The 18,649-nt window shown below is 53.3% G+C and overlaps 1 protein-coding gene across 2 annotated transcripts in view; it reads left to right on the top strand.

The window, feature by feature from the left end:
* Positions 1–17,374, top strand: part of LOC101317399 (uncharacterized) — a 199,503-nt gene extending 182,129 nt beyond the window's left edge. For both annotated transcript variants that reach the window (XM_073808176.1, XM_073808175.1), the window contains exons 4-6: positions 4,550–4,720; positions 9,575–9,742; positions 11,757–17,374. In XM_073808176.1, coding sequence (XP_073664277.1) covers positions 4,550–4,720; positions 9,575–9,742; positions 11,757–11,986 — 569 coding nt within the window. In that variant the 3' untranslated portion in view covers positions 11,987–17,374. The remainder of the gene's footprint in view (positions 1–4,549; positions 4,721–9,574; positions 9,743–11,756) is intronic.
* Positions 17,375–18,649: the final 1,275 nt, after the last annotated feature.

Genomic DNA, 18,649 nt, shown 5'->3' with positions numbered 1-18,649 from the left:
TTGCAACCGGTGGAGGCTCCTTCCCTCTCCCCACTGGTATCAGGCATGAGGTCTCCCCACAGCAGAGGAAGGAGCAGTGAGCATCTCAGGGGCTCAGGCATTGAAGGAAGCAGAGCACTAACACTGCCGGACCCCCTTGCCTCGCCGAACATCTCACTGCAGCTAATGAATTGCTAATACAATTTTCTAGATAATTTTATTTCCATAGCCCCACATTTTAATGTGTTTCCAAAAGCTAGCATTTATTTGCTTAATCTCCCAGTGTAATAGAATCTGCCCTGACTCATCATACATGCGAACAATCAGCTAGGCAGAAACTACAGCAAATTGTTTAATAACTCAAATCTCGTCTCTAGATTCTTAACTTGCATGCACCAATAGCTTTTCTTGTGTCTCCCCCCGCTCTTTCCTTTTTCCTTTAAAAATATTTTTCCACCTTCTCAGCTGCTGGTCTCCAAACAGAAGAATGGAGAGTGGATGTGGGGTCTCAGAGCCCCCGTCTCTTTATGTCTGAGCCTGGGGCAGTGTCTCGGTGGCCAGGGAGAGCCCCTGTGCCCTGTGGGATGTCCCAGGAAGGGGAGAGAGACCACTGTAGGGACACTGTAGCATTTCCTTTGCAGGTGGTCACTGCATAACTTTAAACTTGTCACCAAGGTACAGAGCTGGCGTCCAGGACTTCAAACGCATCACGCTTCCTGACTCGAGCCCAGGCTGAGGGTCCTGTCTTGCCACTGCCCTGGATTCCACTTCTCCAGTCCTCCTCCTGTCCTCCCAGCCCCTACCCTAGACTGGTCCCGACTCTCCTCCAGTGGTAGCACAGAAGTCCGTCATGTTCCTCCCTGCTTTCAGCCACTTGCCACTGCTGTTGGTGCCCTTGCAGCCCCCAGGGGCATTGCCCTCACATACTGGTTGGATCAGGCTAGCACCTGACCCCCTCTTTTCGTGGTACTGCATTGCCTGTGGAATGAAATCTAATCTGTCCCACCAGGTGATGCGGCCCTCTGCCATCCAAACCCCCATAACCTTCCCTGCTCATTTTCATCCTCAGGGTCTGTCCTCTGCCCCTGCCTGCTCTGAAATTTGCTTGTGGGGTTTCTAGCCTGGCTCCCGTGCCCCATTCTTGTCCTTGGCTTCTCAGTCCACTTCATTTCTTAAAACCTAACTCAGATTCTCCGAAGCCCTCTTGGCATCAGCCTGTTTTATCCTCTGGCTGGTCGTTGGCTTGTCTGTGTCCCCCACTAATCTGGGACCCTATTTCTCTGGTTGATCTCAGCATCCCTCCTGTCACCTAGCACAGTGCCTACGCTAGGTGATATTCACCGAGTCAGCTGAATGGACACGAAATGGGTTCAGCCATTCCTGAGAAGAAGAGACCACATATTGGGGCAGCTCTGGGGCCCTGGGAAGACGGGAAGGGGTGAGGTTGCAGGGTTCTCAGTCTGCCCTGCAGTGGTACTGACCCTCAGAGCTCCTCTGGGCCTGGCTTTTTTAAAAAGATGTATATGCAATTTCCTTTTTCTTTCTTTATCTCTCTCTCTCTTTTTCTTTCTTTCCTTCCTTCCCTCCTTCCCTCCTTTCCTTCCTTCTTTCCTCCTTTCTTTCTTCCTTCCCTTCCCTTCCCTTGCCTTCCCTCCTTCTTTCTTTTCTTCCTTCCTTCCTTCCTTCATTCCTTCCTTCCTTCCTTCCTTTCTTTCTTCCCGTCCTTCCTTCCACCCTTCCTTTCTTCTTTCTTTCCTTCCTTCCTTCCTTCTTTCTTTCTCTCCTCCCTTCTTCCTTCCCTCCCTCCCTTCCATCCTTCCCACAAGGCATGTGGGAATCTTAGTCCCCCAACCAGAGATTGAACCCGCACCCCCTGCATTGGAAGCATGGAGTCCTAACCACTGGACCACCAGGGAAGTCCCTGGGCCTGGCTTTCTAGGCTCGGGTGTCCTCCTGGGAATGTCATTCATGTTCCCTCTGATGCAGATTCCTTCCACACTGAGGACTTCGGAGGATGCATAAGGAGAAACCTGGGCTCTTAAAGGGCGTGGTTTGCCCAGGAAGCCTGCTCCGTCTTACTGATAAAAGGCAGATGTTTGATGTCTGGCTTCATCAGGACTCTCTGTGGGGTGAGGTTAGGGCCAGAGAGGGGGCTGGTGCTGGGGGCCCTCAGGATGAAGCAGCCACAACGTGCCACGTCACAGGACATGCTGCAGATGGACGCCATTCTGGGGCAGGCTGGCCAGGCCCGTCTGGGCTTTGAGGACCCACTGTCAGCCGTCGTCTGCTTCTGCTGGGCAGACCGCTCCCATCAGTGCGCCCCCTCAGTCAAGTGGGGCCCGCACCCGAGTACCTTGCAGAGGTCTTGCTGGCGCCCAGTGGAGTAGGAAGGCTTCAGAGAGCTTTGCCTTGTGACTCGGCTTCCACCGCACGCCTCCTGGCCCAGGTTCTCCAGCTGCTGCTAGGGTGGGCCCTGCATGCACTGGGGCTCCTGAACCAGCTGGGTTGGAGCTGCCTCGCTGGTGTCATTATTGTGCCTCTTCCCAGAGAAGCCCATGCAGACGGGTGGCAGATCCAGAGGGAGACATGAGCCCAGCCCTGTGATTTCCGAAATCAGACATACTGAAGCATTTAACAATCCCAGCTCTGCTTCTTTCTAACTGTGTGACCTTAGGCAAGTTACTTAATCACTCAGTTTTCCCATTTGTACAAAGGGGCACGAGAATCCTGCCTTGCACGTTTTAAACGAGATGACAACAGATAGAGCACCTCGCACACGGCCTGTAGTATTCCCCTTCCCGTCTGCTCTTTGAGTCCAGGAGCAAATTTGTGCCCTTGCTGATATTCCACATCCCCTGCTCAGCCTTCCCTGGGCCTGGATGCAGGCGATGTCTGTCTGCAGGTGTGATGAGCATGGCTGAAGGTGCTGTGAGGGGTGGGGGGCTGGGGAGAATGAGAGGCCGTCTTTGCCTTCCCGCCAGTCCATTCATTGCAAACCCAGCCATGAATGGGCCTGAGTTGTCCAGAACGGGCCTTCCATTTGCTATCTCTGTTGATGGACCCCGGAGGCCACAGGCGCTCTGTGCTGTCCTTCTTGTCACCCTCTTTCCGCCGGGAGCTCCCTGATGCCACATTGAGCAGCCCACGACTTGCCACAGCCAAAGCTCTGCTCCACCTTCCACTCTGGGCTGCCAGTCACTGGGCCTGCCCCCCTTTCTTGCTTGTGTCCTCTACACGGGGGAGGCAGCGCTGGGCTGACCACAGGTGATAATGCCCAGATGCCGGCAAAGAGAGACGAGCGGATGGGGAGCCTCCCGGGGCAGGGGGCTGACACGCTTAGGGAAATGGAATCCAAAACGGTAGACAAGGAGCTACTGGTGAGTCCTTGGAAGGTTTAGATGTTTCCTTCTGTGGTGCTGAACCCCGTAAGGCCATGGTCCCAGAGCAGCATCAGGAAGGGGGTTGATAACAGACAGAAAATGGCAGCCTGCCTTTGTAGGGTACCATGGGGTACCTACCCGTGCTTCTGATCAGCGCAGGGAACGACCAGACAGAGTTAAATGAAAATCTCACATCCCTCATTAGCTTAAAATCCCTTGACAGTTGTCCGTTGGTCTTGGGATGAAGCCTAAAGATCTTAACATGGTTTTCAAGACCCCGTACGAGCTGGCCCTGCCTACTTCTTTGACCTCTGCTCTACTTTCTGCATCCTCAGGTGACCTGTTCTGTCTTATCCTCTGACCCGTCACGTTTTTCTCCAGTTCAAAGATACTATTCCATCTTCTTGGAATGCTCTCCTCATGGCCCAGTGTGCTGGGTAACATCTATGATGAGGACAGGCACTTGGTACGGTTTTCCGTGGCTACATCCCCAGGGCCAAAGGAGAGAGTCCTCCTTATAGAAGATACTAAAATAATATTTGTTGAGTGAATGGACCCTTAAGATGTACGCATTGATGAATGGAGATGTGGTTAAGAGAATCGGGTCTGTAGCTCGCGTTAGGAGCGGATCAAATCCAGGTTGCCTGGGCTTGAATCCCAGCCCTGTTTGCTTGTGAGCTCTGTGCTACTTCGGACAAGTAACTCAGCCTCTCTGTGCCTCCTTCTGCTTACCTGAAGGGTGAGGATGCAGAGCCCGCCTTTTGGAGATGGGATTTTTAAGTTACACTTGAACGACGGCTGGCATGTGTCATCTCCATTATTGTGATTCCTCACAGAGGCCGGCCTGATGCCCCGCCTCCTCTGCCAGGCTCTGAAAGTCCCTTTGATAGATGCCTTCTTGGTACCCTGCCTTTGACACAGACCTCCATACGATTACAGACTCATTTGCTGCTCTGATGTGTTTGATTAATGTCTTTCTCCCACTAGACTTTAGGTTCCATGAGGGCAGGAAGTAAGTGGATTCTGTCCACCGTTGGAGCCGCACAGCGGGGGCTCCAGCAGCATCGCGTGGCCTGCACCACCTCTGGGTTTGCCCGGGGTGCTGGCCTGCCGCTGGCTCTGGCTCCAGCCTAGCTGGGTGAAGAAGGCCTGTGTCCAGCCCTGAGGCTTTCCCCCGCTGTGTCCTGCAGGCACGGACATGGCTGTCTTCTGTCTGCTGTGCGGGAAGCGTTTCCAGGCGCAGAGTGCGCTCCAGCAGCACATGGAGGTCCACGCGGGCGTGCGCAGCTACATCTGCAGCGAGTGCAACCGTACCTTCCCCAGCCACACAGCCCTCAAACGCCACCTGCGCTCACACACAGGTAGGCCAGGCCGGGGACGGGCAGGGCAGGGTCTCTGGGAACCACTGTCTGCATTTCCCTCCAAACACATCTGGCGGGGGTGCCCTCAGCCCTCCTCTGCTCAAGCGTCGGGCATGCAGGGGCCTCCGAGGTGCAGGTCAACGTGGACGGTTCTTATCCTGTCCCACCCTGGGCACCTTTGGTTCTCAACATCTCTGTGCCCGGCAGAGAGGGTGCTCATTAGAAATGCAGGCTCCTGGGTCCCATGCTCAGAAACTTCCATTCAGTGGGGACAGGTGGCATCCGAGACTCAACATTATTAGTAGATATTCCCCAGGAATGCTGATGCAGGTGGACCCAAGACGAATTTTGAGAAAAACCTGCCTTCTTGGTCTCTGTCTCTGCCTTTCCCCCTCCCACTGCTGGCCCCCTCCACACACACACACTGTGCACACACACTCCTGAGGTCGGCCTTGGGCTCTCAAGGGAACGTGGCAGAAGTGGTCCTGCTTATTCCCCAGTAACAGAAGCACACGTTCTATACTTGGGCCTTAGCCCTGTTTAGGGGAGACAGTGAGGTCGTATAAACAGTGAGCCATGAAACATCCCTGCTTAGCCAGGTGGAGGTGCTGGGGGAGGAGAGTAGTTGTGAGTCAAGGGGTCTGGGCTGGGATACTTGGTCCTGAGAGCCAGGAGGCATTTGCTTCCTTGCAGCGGCCCCTGACCCTCTAGCAAGGTCATGGGTGACTTGAAAGCCTTCCTTTCTCTGGCTGTACATGGATAAAGGATTGCCTGTTTCTGAGTCTGCATGTGTCTTTGCTTGTGTGTGTTCTGTCCTGCTTTTGGGGTGAGAGGTGGGTGATGGAGCCAGGGAGACAGAGAGGCAGACTCTCTTTCTGAGTACGTAACAGGGTATGTTCCCATGTCTTCTGGAGAGGGTATAAAAAACTCTGTGTGCCTCATGACAGCATCGGCAGGACCCTTTCCTCACTCTTGGGTCTTATCATGCTCTGGGATTCAGTGGCAGGCTCTGCTGAATACGGGAGGGGCTTTGTTTATCAGGGACCGAGCTGGCCTGGCCTGCCCGCAGTAGGCATCCTCGCCAAGGAGCCTGCCTGGACTCCTGCTTCCGGATGCTGTCCCGTGCAGGGGAGCACATTGCCTTAGCATCACCAGATTTGCTTAGAACTTGTTAGATTTGCTGGCTTCGGACAAGGGGAGGTCTCCGAGGGGAAGGCCTGACAAGAAGGGCAGAGGAGGAAGGGATGCTGACAAGGGCTTTCTCTGTAGTGACCGCATAAGCATCCCCTGCAGGTATCGGGTTGGCCAAAAAGTTCACTTGGGTTTTCGGCAAGATGTTACAGAAAAAACCCGAACGAACTTTTTGGCCAACCCAATACATGCACCTTCCTGTCAACACCTCCCCCACTGGGCCCCCAAGTTCAGCCTTATCAAAGGTGGCCAGTTACCTTTCAGCCACTTCTGAGCACTCTGCTGGGCCCCATCAGTCGGATTCATGTGACTGGAACGACCCCAGTCCTGCTAAGTCCACCCAGGATACGCCCTGCCCTGCCCACCCTAGCTCCTGAGAGCTCAGATATCAAAATGCCCCCGGCCCCTGTGTCAGTCATGGCTCAGATCCATGGGGAGGGAGTATTTCCAGACATCGTTTAGGAGAAGTACTTGCTTTTGACCTAGGAAACATGGAGCACGTGTGCTGCCTACTCCAACACCCATGGATTTCACACCAGTGAGGCCCTGTGCGCACAGCCCCGCCCAGGCTGAGCACACCCCGCACGATGCCTCATTAATATTCCCTTGTTCTTGGCCCACTTGCTGCTGCGGCCGGGCGTTGAGCATCAGCAGCTGTGTTGGGTAGGTTAGTCCAGCCGCGCTCTCGGCATTGATGGATCCCTGATTCACATGGCGCATCGTCTAATAAACTCTCCGCTGTGCTGAGTGGGGGAGCTGAGTAGCCGACAGGATGGGGCTGGGGTGGGAAGGATGACACTGGGCTTGGCCACAGTGCCAGGGAGGCCACCAGGTGAGGACAGACCGCTGGGGTCACAGGTGCACTGGGCAAGCCCGAGGGGGGCTCTCATTAGTCTCGTTTGTCCTGTACTTAATGTCAAGCTCATTAAAAAGGCCACAGAGTTAATCAACCCACCACAAATTGGATTTTGAATCCTGCAGCCAGTTGTGTGTACATTATGGCAACACTGACACGGGGTGAGGATTTTAGGCCAGGTGCTTGCCATGTTTCAAAATCCGTGTGTGTGTGTGTGTGTGTGTGTGTGTGTGTGTGTGTGTGTGTGTATGTGTTGGTGTCTTTTTTTTCTCCCCCCCTAACTTTTTATTCCTTTCCCTGGGCTGACTCGAGACATTTCATATTTAAACTCATGTCACATGTGATCCACTTCATCATTAAATTCATAAAAATCTGATCAAACCAACCTCTCTGCCTTAACCTTTTGTTTTTTAAACTCTTAGGGCCCCCCTCTGGAGGGGAAAGGCACAGACAGACAGCGGTGCCCACCCCCCAACCCACCGTGTGGCTGCCGATGTACGTTTTCATTACCGGCTCCTCTGAAGTCTCACGTGGCCCTTGCTTTATTTATTTATTTATATTTTAATGAGGGTACCGAATTCTTGATTAAAGTTGTAATCGTTGCCGATTCAGTAAGGAGGGGAGTCGGATGTCAGACGGGGCTGTGTGTGCAGACGTCTACACACAGAGAGAGTGGCACACAGGCCCAGGCGTGCACAGACCAACCCTCCCTCTGTTAGACACACAGCTAATTAGGAGCAGGGTCTGCATGGGCCTCTCCTTCCCTGGGGCTGGATGGGGCTGGCGGCTGGGGACGGGCCAGTCTGCACAGCCCCAGCAGCGAGGGCGCGGGCAGGTGCCTGGAACTCAGGAATCCGCTCATCCCCAGATCTGCACGTGGAGGCTCTCCTCTGAGCCCAGGGCAGGGCCCCCTAGAGTGCCTTTGCTCTTTGAGCTTCTTGCATCCTACCCCTCCGATGGAAGCGCTCCCACCCACCCGTCTACACCCTCGGAGCATCTTGCAAACCTTCCACCCGTGAGAGAGCCCGCCAGGGAGCAGACCGCAGCGTCCTCTCCCCACAGAGCCTTAAAAACCCTTCAGAGCCATCAGAAGAGATGAGAATGGGTGAGGGTGCAGGGGCTTGCGTTCGAGAAGGGGGAGGTTTCGTTAGCAGCCTGAGGAGGGGAGAGAGAGAAGAGAGTAAAATATCATTTGAAAGAGGAAGTGAAGGCGCAGGCATGCAAGTCTATAACGAGAAGGACAATTTATGCCCAGGCACGAGCGCAGTTTGACATGGGGATAATGAAAAAACGTAGGTCATTGTGGATGACTTAAACCTTCAGCGGCTGAAGAAAATGTATGAAATGCAGAGGACATTACACGGTTGGCAGCCCCGCGCATCTGCAGAGGGACAAGTGAAATACAGTGGGCCATTCTTTACCATAAACGATGGCTGGTGGAGGTGCAGCCCAGAGAAATTGTAATTACAGTGACAAGACGAATCAGCGATATTTAAATATTCATGAACAAAGTCTGGGGTGATCAATCTGTCTTTATTGTCTGTGCCTTCACTCCTGTAATAAATAAGTAGCTGAAGTCTTCACCTTTCATCCCCACAAAGCCCCCACTTCGGGTACAAAGGGAAAGATGGTTAATCCCCGCACCCCATCCTCAGAAAGGAGGCTGCTGGGCATGGATTCCAGGCCGGGGAAAGGCAGTTCTCCCCGAGTTTCATATACTGACATTTCCCGAGCGTCTGCTTAGGGTTTACTCTGTGTTGCGTGCTGAGGCTACAGGGATGAACAAGCTTCCCTTCTTGTCCTCACGGTGCTCGTAGTCTGTGGGCACGGTGGGCGTCACAGCAGATGCAACACAGCCTGTCAGTTAGCAGTCCAGTAAGTATCCAGTGTCCAGATTCTGGAACCAGATCTGAATCCCAGCTCAGCTCTTTATTAGCTCTTTGACCTCAGGGACCATGTTTAAGCATCTCTAAACATCTCATTTTTCTCTTCTGTAAAATGAGAATGATACTGTCTTCCTTGTAAGGTTGTTGTGATGATTACGTGATATGATTGATCCACGTGAAGTTCTTAGCACAGTAGTGAGCATTCAACAAATGTGGGCCATTTTAATTAGAAAGTACCATAAAAATTGTACTACTACTGCTAAAAGGACAAAATGCTGGACATTTCTTCTCTCTGGGGACAGAGGAGAAAGTGACTCAATTTGCCTGAGCAGGGGACAGTGGGGGTAGCGCTAAAGGGAAACTTCCAAACCATGGTGACACATGAGCTGGACTTGGATGCGTGACTAGGAGTTCGCCAAGGAGAGAAGAGGAAATCACGCAGAAAAAAACGGTTGCATAAGCCTGTGGAGGAGGGAAAGAGCAGAAGGAATTTGGGGGACAGTGAGAACATTGGAGGGATTTTTTTGAGGGTAGGGGAGTCAGGCTGGAATGGCTTTTGCCCCTGACCTAGAGGAAAGGAAGCTGGGGGAAGGGTCTCGAAGCCCCTGGGTCTGCTCTGCCCTCAGGGGACCTGCTTTCTGGTGGCTGTGTTCATCCCTGAACCAAACGGGCTCTCTTTTCCCGAGACTGGCCCTTGAGGCGTGGATGGCCACTGGGCCACGGTAAAGTACGGACACGTGTGCACAGGCGTGCTCCCTGTTGATGCTAAGGGGCTGGCAGGGGGTGGAGGGTCCCTCAGTCATCTCTGGAGGTGGCGACTCTAGGCAGCCTCATCCTCCCGGCACACTGAACCTGCCCTACTGTCCCCTAATGAGGGGGCCGGGGGAGGCGGGGGCCTGATCCAGCCCCTTGTCCCCACAGGTGACCACCCGTACGAGTGTGAGTTCTGTGGCAGCTGCTTCCGGGACGAGAGCACACTCAAGAGCCACAAGCGCATCCACACGGGCGAGAAACCCTACGAGTGCAACGGCTGCGGCAAGAAGTTCAGCCTCAAGCACCAGCTGGAGACACACTATCGAGTGCACACAGGTACTGAGGACACACAGCTGGCTCCGGGCGGGGAGTGGGCAGGGGCAGGTGGGTCTGCAGAGAAGCCCGGGTGCCCATGGTCCCAGGCTGAACCGAAGAGTGGAACAGCTTCTGCTAAGTGTTACTACGGTGACCTGAGTGCCACTTCCTCCCTGCGAGGGTGAGGCCGACCTTGCTAATCGATCACAGCGCTCTTTCCAGGAGCCCAGACTAGCCTTCCAGGCGGCCATACCAAGAGCTCACAGAGGATATCCATTCCTGAATCCTGAATTGGGGGTCAGCTGGCCTGATTAGCTGAAAGTGAAGGCTAAGGTGATTTCACGTGACTTGAGGGTTACAGGAAGAACTAGGCGACATTAAGTTAGGTTATGATGAGGGTTGGGAAAAATTGTAGGTTCGATTGAGTTCGGTTCAACGATGAGAGAAGCAGTTGGATTTACTAACCCCTCTACATGGTTAATATTTTACCATTTCAAAGGGCCTTCATGTTCCTTTTTACATAAAAGAAATGTGAGCAACTGTTTTGTTGGGGCCTGAGGACAGAACAGGTGGAAGTGGTCCCGATATCCAGAGTTGCCAGAGCTGGGGGCCGTGGATGCTGGAGCCGGCCCAAGCCTGCCTGGGAAAGCCATCGTGCACATCTCTTTCCAGCCGCGTGTTCTGTGTCACCACCTTGGTCGCTTAAAATTGGCTACAGTGGGAGGGGTCACAACATGGCCATCAGCAAATGCTACCAAATCAGGGCTTTTGGAGAGCCAGTTGTTCACCATTTACAGTACACTGCCAGTTGGGGGGTAGATAGAAGGACTTCCTGTGAGGGTGAGACATAGTGGAAGGTAGTGGAATGTGGCAAAGTAGGAAGGCTCCCCTGATCAGGGGAAACAGCTGCCTGAGCAGAGGAATGGGGAGAGGTGATCAGATAGGTCCTGCTGGCCCAGGGGAGAGAGTGTGTTTTCCCGGGAGGGGAGGTGGACAGAGGGAGCAGTAAGCAGAGGATACATGTTGTCATAGCTCTGCTTTGGGCCTCAAGGAGAGGATGGGGTGCTCGTTGCTGACAACTAGAGTGACCCCCAGGATTTCCCAGAGCCCCTTGTGGGAGACGTGTCCCGGCAGGTGTATCATTAAGTGCGCTGGCGCTGACTATTGTAAATAGCTGGTCGATAGTTAGATCACTTTGGCTGTTCATTACTTCATTATTTTGCAGGGCCCTCTGCACAGAGGAGTATCAATAGCAAGAAGGCTGGCCAGTTAATTACTGTATCAGAGCAAGGTTCCCTCACATCCTCTGCTCAGCTCCAGGGGACTGGAACAGAGGGTGGGCCGGTTGCAGCTTGGGTGTGGCCATGTACTCCCAGGTTCTCTGTCCCTCCCCCATTCCGGCCCCAGAGGGGAAGGCAGGGTCCAGGGCAGGCTCTAGAGCCTTAGAGAAGTAGCCATTCCCAGGTTTAGCACGTTTGCAGGATGGGGTCCCCTTGGTTTTACTCCACCTCTGTTCCCCACCATCTGTAGCCCTGTAAGGACTCCATCCCCTTGCTCCCCTGGAAGGAACTGTGTGCTGAAGAGCCATCCCTAAGCATTTGAGAGGCCTCGCGGGCCCTTTTCTAGACCTCCCTTTCCTTTCTTAGGAAGGGGAGAGTCCGTGCCCCCGAGAGAGTTAAGAATAGGTCCAGGGGCTGGAGCTGGCCTACATCGTGGCCACTAGCTATTTACATTAGTTACAGTGAACAAGATTGAGAATGTAATCCGTTGGAAACTAACACACCATTGTAAATCAACTATACTTCAATTAAAAAAGAAAAAGAAAAAAAAGAGTGTAGTTCCCAGTGGCACTCAGGAGCCAGAAGCGACTCGCGGCTGCCACGCTGGGTGGGGCGTCCATTGCCCTGGAGAGTGCTGACCTAGAGGGATGGGAGTGTCCAGCAAGCCCGGGGGGGCGCTGAGGGTGCAGAACGTCCCTGGGGCCCATGTCACAGCCCCCCCCCCGTCCTGGCCTTCTCCTGCCCTCCCCCCACAGGTGAGAAGCCCTTTGAGTGCAAGCTGTGCCACCAGCGTTCCCGGGACTACTCGGCCATGATCAAGCACCTGCGGACGCACAACGGCGCGTCGCCCTACCAGTGCACCATCTGCACGGAGTACTGCCCCAGCCTGTCCTCCATGCAGAAGCACATGAAGGGCCACAAGCCCGAGGAGATCCCGCCCGACTGGAGGATAGAGAAGACTTACCTCTACCTGTGCTATGTGTGAGGCGCCTGCGGCGGGGGCGGCGGGGGACGAGAGGAGTAGAGACGGAGCGGGATGACGTCCAGGAGGACCGTGAGGAAAACACAACAAAAAACAAATAAACGAGAAACAACAAAGAAAAAAGAGAGAGAGAAGGAGAAGGAAACCTGGGAGCTGTCGGGCTCTGGGGTCTCTCTGGGGCTCCAGGTGACCTGGGTGCCTGGCTGAGCCCCTCCCCTTGGGCCTCCATCCCTCCTTTCCCGGCTGGAGCTTGGCCTGCTCTTCTTGGATGGAGGTGGAGGGGCTTTTGTTCAGCTCGGATGGGGGGATGTTCTTCTCTTCCCTCCGCCCAGATCCTCCTTTTGTGTCTGGAAATGGAGACTAGGAAGAGGGGAGGGCTCCTCCAGTCAGAGCCAAACCACCTCTGCCTGCCGTGCTCTCACTGACCCCTCGGGAGGTGGGGGCTGAGGGATGGGTGGGCCGGGGGTGCAGGAAGGGGGCCTGCAGATGCTGGGGCTGGGCGGGCTCACTGGCTGACACAGACGACGGCAGCTCTAGCTTGCTGGGGGCAGCCTGGGCCGGGAGGGGTTCTCCCGCCCTTCCCGTCGCTCAGTTCATCTGTGGCTTTCTTCCGCTCCACCACACCTGGGTGCCCCGTCATGGTCTTCAGGAGCCTCAGGGCTCTCAGCCCCTCCCCCAGCTCCTGGCTGCCCGGCCCCGGCCCCGGTTGACTCCTGTCCTCCCAGCCCCCCATGGATACGAATCCCTCATCCTCCAGCTCCCTGTTGGGGAAGCTGTGTCTGACTCCAGAGCCCCCACTCGCACCCTCAGCTTTCTGAGAACGCAGATGAAGTAAATGGAAGGGCCCATCCCAGTCCAGCCCTGTCCTAAGCCAGATTCCTGCTGAGCTGCTTTTGCTTCCAAAATGGACAAAGGAAACAACTAAATACACACTATCCCACCCAACAAACACACACAAACACAAACCCCCTGCGGCCCTCCTTCAGCCCCTAGGAGGAGGGATCCACCAAAGGGCTCGTTGCCCATGGAGGGATGTGGATGTCCTTCTCCAGAGGTGCCCTACACCTGGAGGGGGACCCCTGCCCCGGGAGGGTGTCGGCGAGTCGTGCCGGGGACCCTTTGTATACACGGGACCCCAGACCTGTTGAGCTCCATGGGAAAACCCAGGTCCAGAGGGCGGTACAGAATTCCTGGCTCCCAGGGCCCCCCAGTCCACGGGGAGGAGGTGGGGGAGAAGGAGTTGAGAGCGCTTTGCCTCGTGTTACGTTTTGCTTCTTTTCTGTGTCCTCTGTTCACCTGTTAGCACATTGTACTTGAATTACCTCAGTTTTTTGTGACCTCATGAGCTTTTTTGACCCCTGCCTGTATCTCTTTTTTGGTTGGGGGCTGGAAGGATGGGGAGAGTGTTCTTTTCTGTTTCTTGTGTAAGTTAATGGCGAGTTTAATAGGCTTCAGCTGGCCAAGGCCCTCCCCGTGTCCCCTAGCGATGAGCCTCCCAGCTGGAGGGGGCCGTGCGGAAGGGGCTGAGTACTCAGGATCTGGATGGGAGGCCCGGGCAGAAGGTGGGTGCCTGCCGGGGACGGACGGGGTGCTGGGGGCACGGCAGAATCACAGCCGGCTCGGCCCAGGCATGATGTCATCCTGCCTAAAACACTCTGGAGAGAATCCCACCTTTCTTACAGTTGGCTGGGTCATCCGGGTCTGGGGGCCTGTGTTCTTCAGATCCCTGCCAAGGCGTGACCCCACCTCTGTGTGTATTATCGTTGCCCAGACTGGTCTCTTTTCAGGGCTGGTCGGGGACAAGCCGACCTGGGTGTTGTTGCGATGGGGCGGGGGTGTTGTTTTTCTAAAAGCTACCTCTTATGTTTGTCCAGTTCTTTTGTTCCCTTCATGCCTCCCACCCTGCTGCTCTGCTTCCCCCCACTTCTCCCAGCCTCCCCTCCCTGAATTTTTGGAAAGCACATTTGCAATATTTGTGTTCGCTTTGGGACGGGTCTTCCCGTTTCATCTCATGCTTTATTTGTAAGAGTTGTGGTTTTTTTCTTTCCTTTTCTCTCTCTGAGAAAGTTGTGGCTGCATTTTTATCTTAGGTTATAAAAAGTGGTTTAGGGAAGCGGTTTTGGGGAGAAGGGTTGTGAGGCATACAGGGAAGTCGGAGGGATGGGTGCTGCTGTGACCACCCCCCTGTCCCTCGGCCCCATCCCTCCTGCCCTCCCCTGTAATCTCGCCCACCAAATCTGAAGGCCTTAAAAGTTGTGTGTTGGGGGGATACGGACAGGGGGGACTGGGTCACTAGACCGTTGACTGGGGATGATAATGTAGGGAGGATGCTATTTTGCAACTATAATAATGACTTAGTGCTTTGGAAAGGAAAAAAAAAAAAGTTAAACTTGAAATATGTAACTAGAGCAGTTGTCATGTTTATAATGTGAAAAGAGTGGAATCATTGGGGGAGGGGCAGTCTGTAAGAAACCTTTGTGCACTATTGCCGCCTCCCCCAATCTGGGAAGAAGAGGGGACAGGCTGGCCCTCAGGGGATCTGTAAATCCCAGAAAACAGTATTTGAACAGCAAGATGTCATTCAACTTTGGTGGGGAAGGAAAGAAAAATCAAACTATTCCATAGACCTAGTTGACCCCTCTCCGTCTCCCCTACCCTTCCCACACAGCCGGGTCTCCTCCGCTGTTCGTAAAAGCTGAGAGGGTTGAGCTAATATTTACAAATTGTAATATTTTTGTAATATTTGTTAGTTCCTTCATCAGTTCTACCGGACCTTGCCCTTTCCTTTCGTAATGTGAATAGGAAAAAAAAAACAAAAAAACAAAAACAAACAAAAAAAATCACCACCACCAACAACAAAATATCCCTTTGTACGTGCGTGTGTGTGCGTGTGCTTGTTGTGTGCGGTTGTGTGTTAAATCACGCAGTATTGTTGTAATCTGGTGTTGCAGCATTGGATGGTACCTAAGCAGCCCCTGCCTGCCCCCACCATCCCGGAGGGAGGGATCCTGGTCGAGAGGTAGGGAGAGAGGGTCGGGGCATGGGGTCTCTGAAGGATGCTGAGTGGGGAGACCTCTGTACTGGACTCTCCCCTCCTCTCCCATGAAGCCCCGGACACCCTGAAGAGACTCCAACACGTCTCTTTCCCAACTTCCTGCTTACAAAGACAAAAGAATTCTGACCTTGCCAAGGTGGCCAGGCCTAATGGCCAAGGTGAGGGTCAGAAATCATCTGGAGGCTTTAGATGTGTCTGCACGAAGAGGGCTAAGGAGACGAGGAGGGTGGAGACTGCTCTCTCCCCAGGTGAGATCCCTCTTCTTTGCCATCTGGCCCCTTGGTCACCCTGCTGCCTTTGGCTGTGGTACTGCTGACAACCCTACTTGCTACTGCCTTATCCAGCACAGTGAGCTTTCTCCAGCCTGGAAAGTCCAAGTGGATTAATAGTTCCTTTCCTACGTTCAGCTCCTATAAGCGTGTCCCTTAATGCTTTTGGTGACATTTCCCCCTCACTCATGTGCTCTTTCCCTATTCACTCCTTCACTCATTCAAAGCATTAAAATCCTATGTGTATATAGGATAGACAAATATATAGAGATATATATATATAGCAAGAGAGAGATATAAAATAGTACATATCATTGCTGCTTTGGGCTGCTTTGGAGGAGGCCACGAATACGGGGAAGGGAGATCTGGGGTATAGGGGTGGGAAGGGAGGCTGGGGGACCCAGTGATTCCGTACAATCCAGGGATGCAACGCGGGCTTGTTTAATCTTTGTGCCTGAACAGTTTTTCCATGTTTAGAAAAGAAAAAAAAGAAAACCTGCTGCAATTTTTCACAAGTGTCTGGTACCCTTCCAGATGCTACTGGTACAACTGGCTGCTGGGGTGTTGAGGCCTTGGAGGGACGGGGCCCTTTGGCTCATCTCCTTACAGGGGAGTGATCAGTGGTGGGGGCAGCCTTCTGACTCTGGGGGGACTGGGGGAGATTTGTGGCCAATTCCCTGCAAGCCCAACGAGGGTGAAAGCTGGGGGCACGGGACATAGGACAGAAAAGGGGGGAAAGATCGGCTGTGTTCGTCCTTCCTAGGGCTATGTTAAATCTTTTCTTTCCCTCCCTTCTTGTTTCCTCCTTCCTGGAGGTTCATGGTGGCACTTACCTGGATATTTCAGTAGGAGGGAAGAAGGCCAGACTACCCCTACGCAGTGAGACTGATGGGTGGAGGAGAAAGGCACAGCCGACCAGGAGGAGTGCAAGACAGACCAGGGGAGCTGGGTCAGGGGAAAAGGGCTGGGGAGAGGGTGTTCAGGCCCCGCAGGCCTGTTAGCCTGAAGCCCCGCCTCCCTGAGTCCTTGGCATCCCAGTTTGCAGACAGGGTACCAGCCTCCTGGCGTGTGTCATAGGAGTCGTTCACATAGTGTTATGCATGATCTTTGTAAGGTTAAGAGGCCGTGGTGGTGCACCATGACATCCGACCCATATATATAAAGATAAATATATATATATATGTATGTAAATTATAGCACTGAGGGCTCTGCTGCCCTGCTGGACCAAGCAAAACTAAGCCTTTTGGTTTGGGTTTTATGTTTTGTTTTGTTATCTGTTTGTTTTCATGGCTTGTCTTCTGTCGTGACAGCACAAGTGCCAGTCCAATTGCTCTGTATTACAGAATAGTGTTTTTAATTAATTGATGTTCTAGTTCATGTCTACCTCAGCACCTCCTCTTAGCCTAATTTTAGGAGGTTGCCCAATTTTTGTTTCTTCAATTTTACTGGTTACTTTTTGTACAAATCTCTCTCTCTCTCTCTCTCTCTCTCTCTCTCTCTCTCTCTCTCCCTCCCCCTCCCTCTCCCTCTTCTCTTTCTCTCTCCCTCCCTCCATCCCTCCTCCCTTCCCTCCCCTCTCACTTCTGTTTGTTTCATTCTCTCTTTCACTCTCCCCTTCTTCTTGCCCGCTCTGGCCCCAGCCCAGCCCTGCGACCCCACATTGTGCTCGCCAGCCCTATCTGTCCCAGCCCTGAAGCAGTTCACCCGAACCTGTGAACTTGTGCGGTCCTGGTTGCAGCTTTCCGCATCTGCCTTCGTTTCGTGTAGATTGATGCGTTTCTTTGTAATTTCAGTGTTTCTGACAAGGTTTAAAAAGAAAAAGAAAAAAAAAAAGAAAAAGAAAATATGAAATTACTGCTGCAGGTTTTTTTCTCTCTCCATGTGTCACTAAGTGAAGTTTGTGCCTTCTATAGCAAAGAGAATATTTTTTACATCCTACTAACAGTAGATTTTTTTGTAGTGAACATTTTTTGTATTTTTATTTATAAGTCTCATAAGAAAAATAGCAATGTTCAGTTGTATACCTTGAATCTGCAGTTAGAAGAGAATAAAGTTAATTCAGTTGTCTCTGGCTTGAAGTGTCCCCCCTTTTTAAAAAGTGCTTTGCCCCTTCTGCCTTTTCTTGGGTGGAGAGGATCCGAGATTTCTGTCTGGGGATGGGAAAGAGAATACCTTACACCCCAGCCTCACTTATGTGGCACTCTTATGCCACATTTGTGAGGTGCGTACCCACCTTCATGACACATTTGTGGAATGAGTTTTAGTTGAAAAAATAGCATTAAATACACAAATAGCATTTGATCCTTGGTCCAAGGAATGTATGAAGCAGGCCCTTGTCCATTTATCCCTTCAACATGGGCGTTCATCCCTTAACTTGCACAGTTACTGTCGTGAGCCATGGGACAGCGGGAATAGAGCAGACAAGCCCCTGCCCTCAGGAGCTGACATTCTAAGCCACCGGGTTGGAACGTTTGCTCAGGTTATAACGCATCCCGATCACACAGCTGGTGAGTGGCAGAGTCAGAACCTGCCTCTAGATCTCCGGATTCTAAATCAGGCTCATTCTTTCCTGACTCCAGAGGCAGGGGGCTCCTGTCTGGCCTTTATTATACAGATATTTCCTTCTTCTTCCTCGCAGCCAAGTGAGTTTCATCAATTTCTCAACAAGAGGCTGCCTCCCAGTTAAAGGTCCTTAGGTCTGGCAGCTGGGCCGAGTGGAGAAAGGAGATGGAGCTGGGGGAGCGAGCCCGGCATCACCACTCGCAGAATAATGCATTTGCGCAAAATGAGACGGGCTCGACTCCTCCGCCCCGCCGTCTCAGGGCCCAGACTGCTTCTCTGGGTGTGTCTGCTTTCCTGTCCCTGGGGATGGGAGCGTTGCCCTACCCGTAAATGTAGCCGGAAAGCCAATTCCACCCAATCTCAGACACGCTGGCTCAACGCCTCTGCCCAAGGCCGTCCGACCTGCCCAGCGCTGACCAGAATAATCAAAATAATCCGTCTCGTCACCAAGACTTAGGAACACAGCAGGGAGTGTGGTGACGGCCCCTCCAGGGTGTGAAACCAGTGCCAGGCCTCAGGGGCCAGCCTGGCCTCCAGCAGCGTCCGGGAGTCACTGGGAACCGTCCTCCATGTGATACCCTCCGGGCACCAGCCTGCAGGGAGGCCCAGTTCCCTGCCTGACCTGCCCGCTCTGGGCGCTGACTGGAAGGGGGGCCTTTCAGCCCCTGTGCTCTGGGACCCTGGGCTGGGGTCTGGGTGACCCTAGGTTGTGAGCTGCAAAGCGTCTGGGGCTACACTCGCCGCCCTGGATGGATGACGGTCCCTCTGCCGGTGGCTGCT

The sequence above is a fragment of the Tursiops truncatus genome, chromosome 8, assembly GCF_011762595.2.
Source record: "Tursiops truncatus isolate mTurTru1 chromosome 8, mTurTru1.mat.Y, whole genome shotgun sequence".
Classification (NCBI taxonomy): domain Eukaryota; kingdom Metazoa; phylum Chordata; class Mammalia; order Artiodactyla; family Delphinidae; genus Tursiops; species Tursiops truncatus.
Note: the sequence above shows the minus strand (reverse complement) of the source record. Positions and strands in the feature narration are given on the sequence as shown.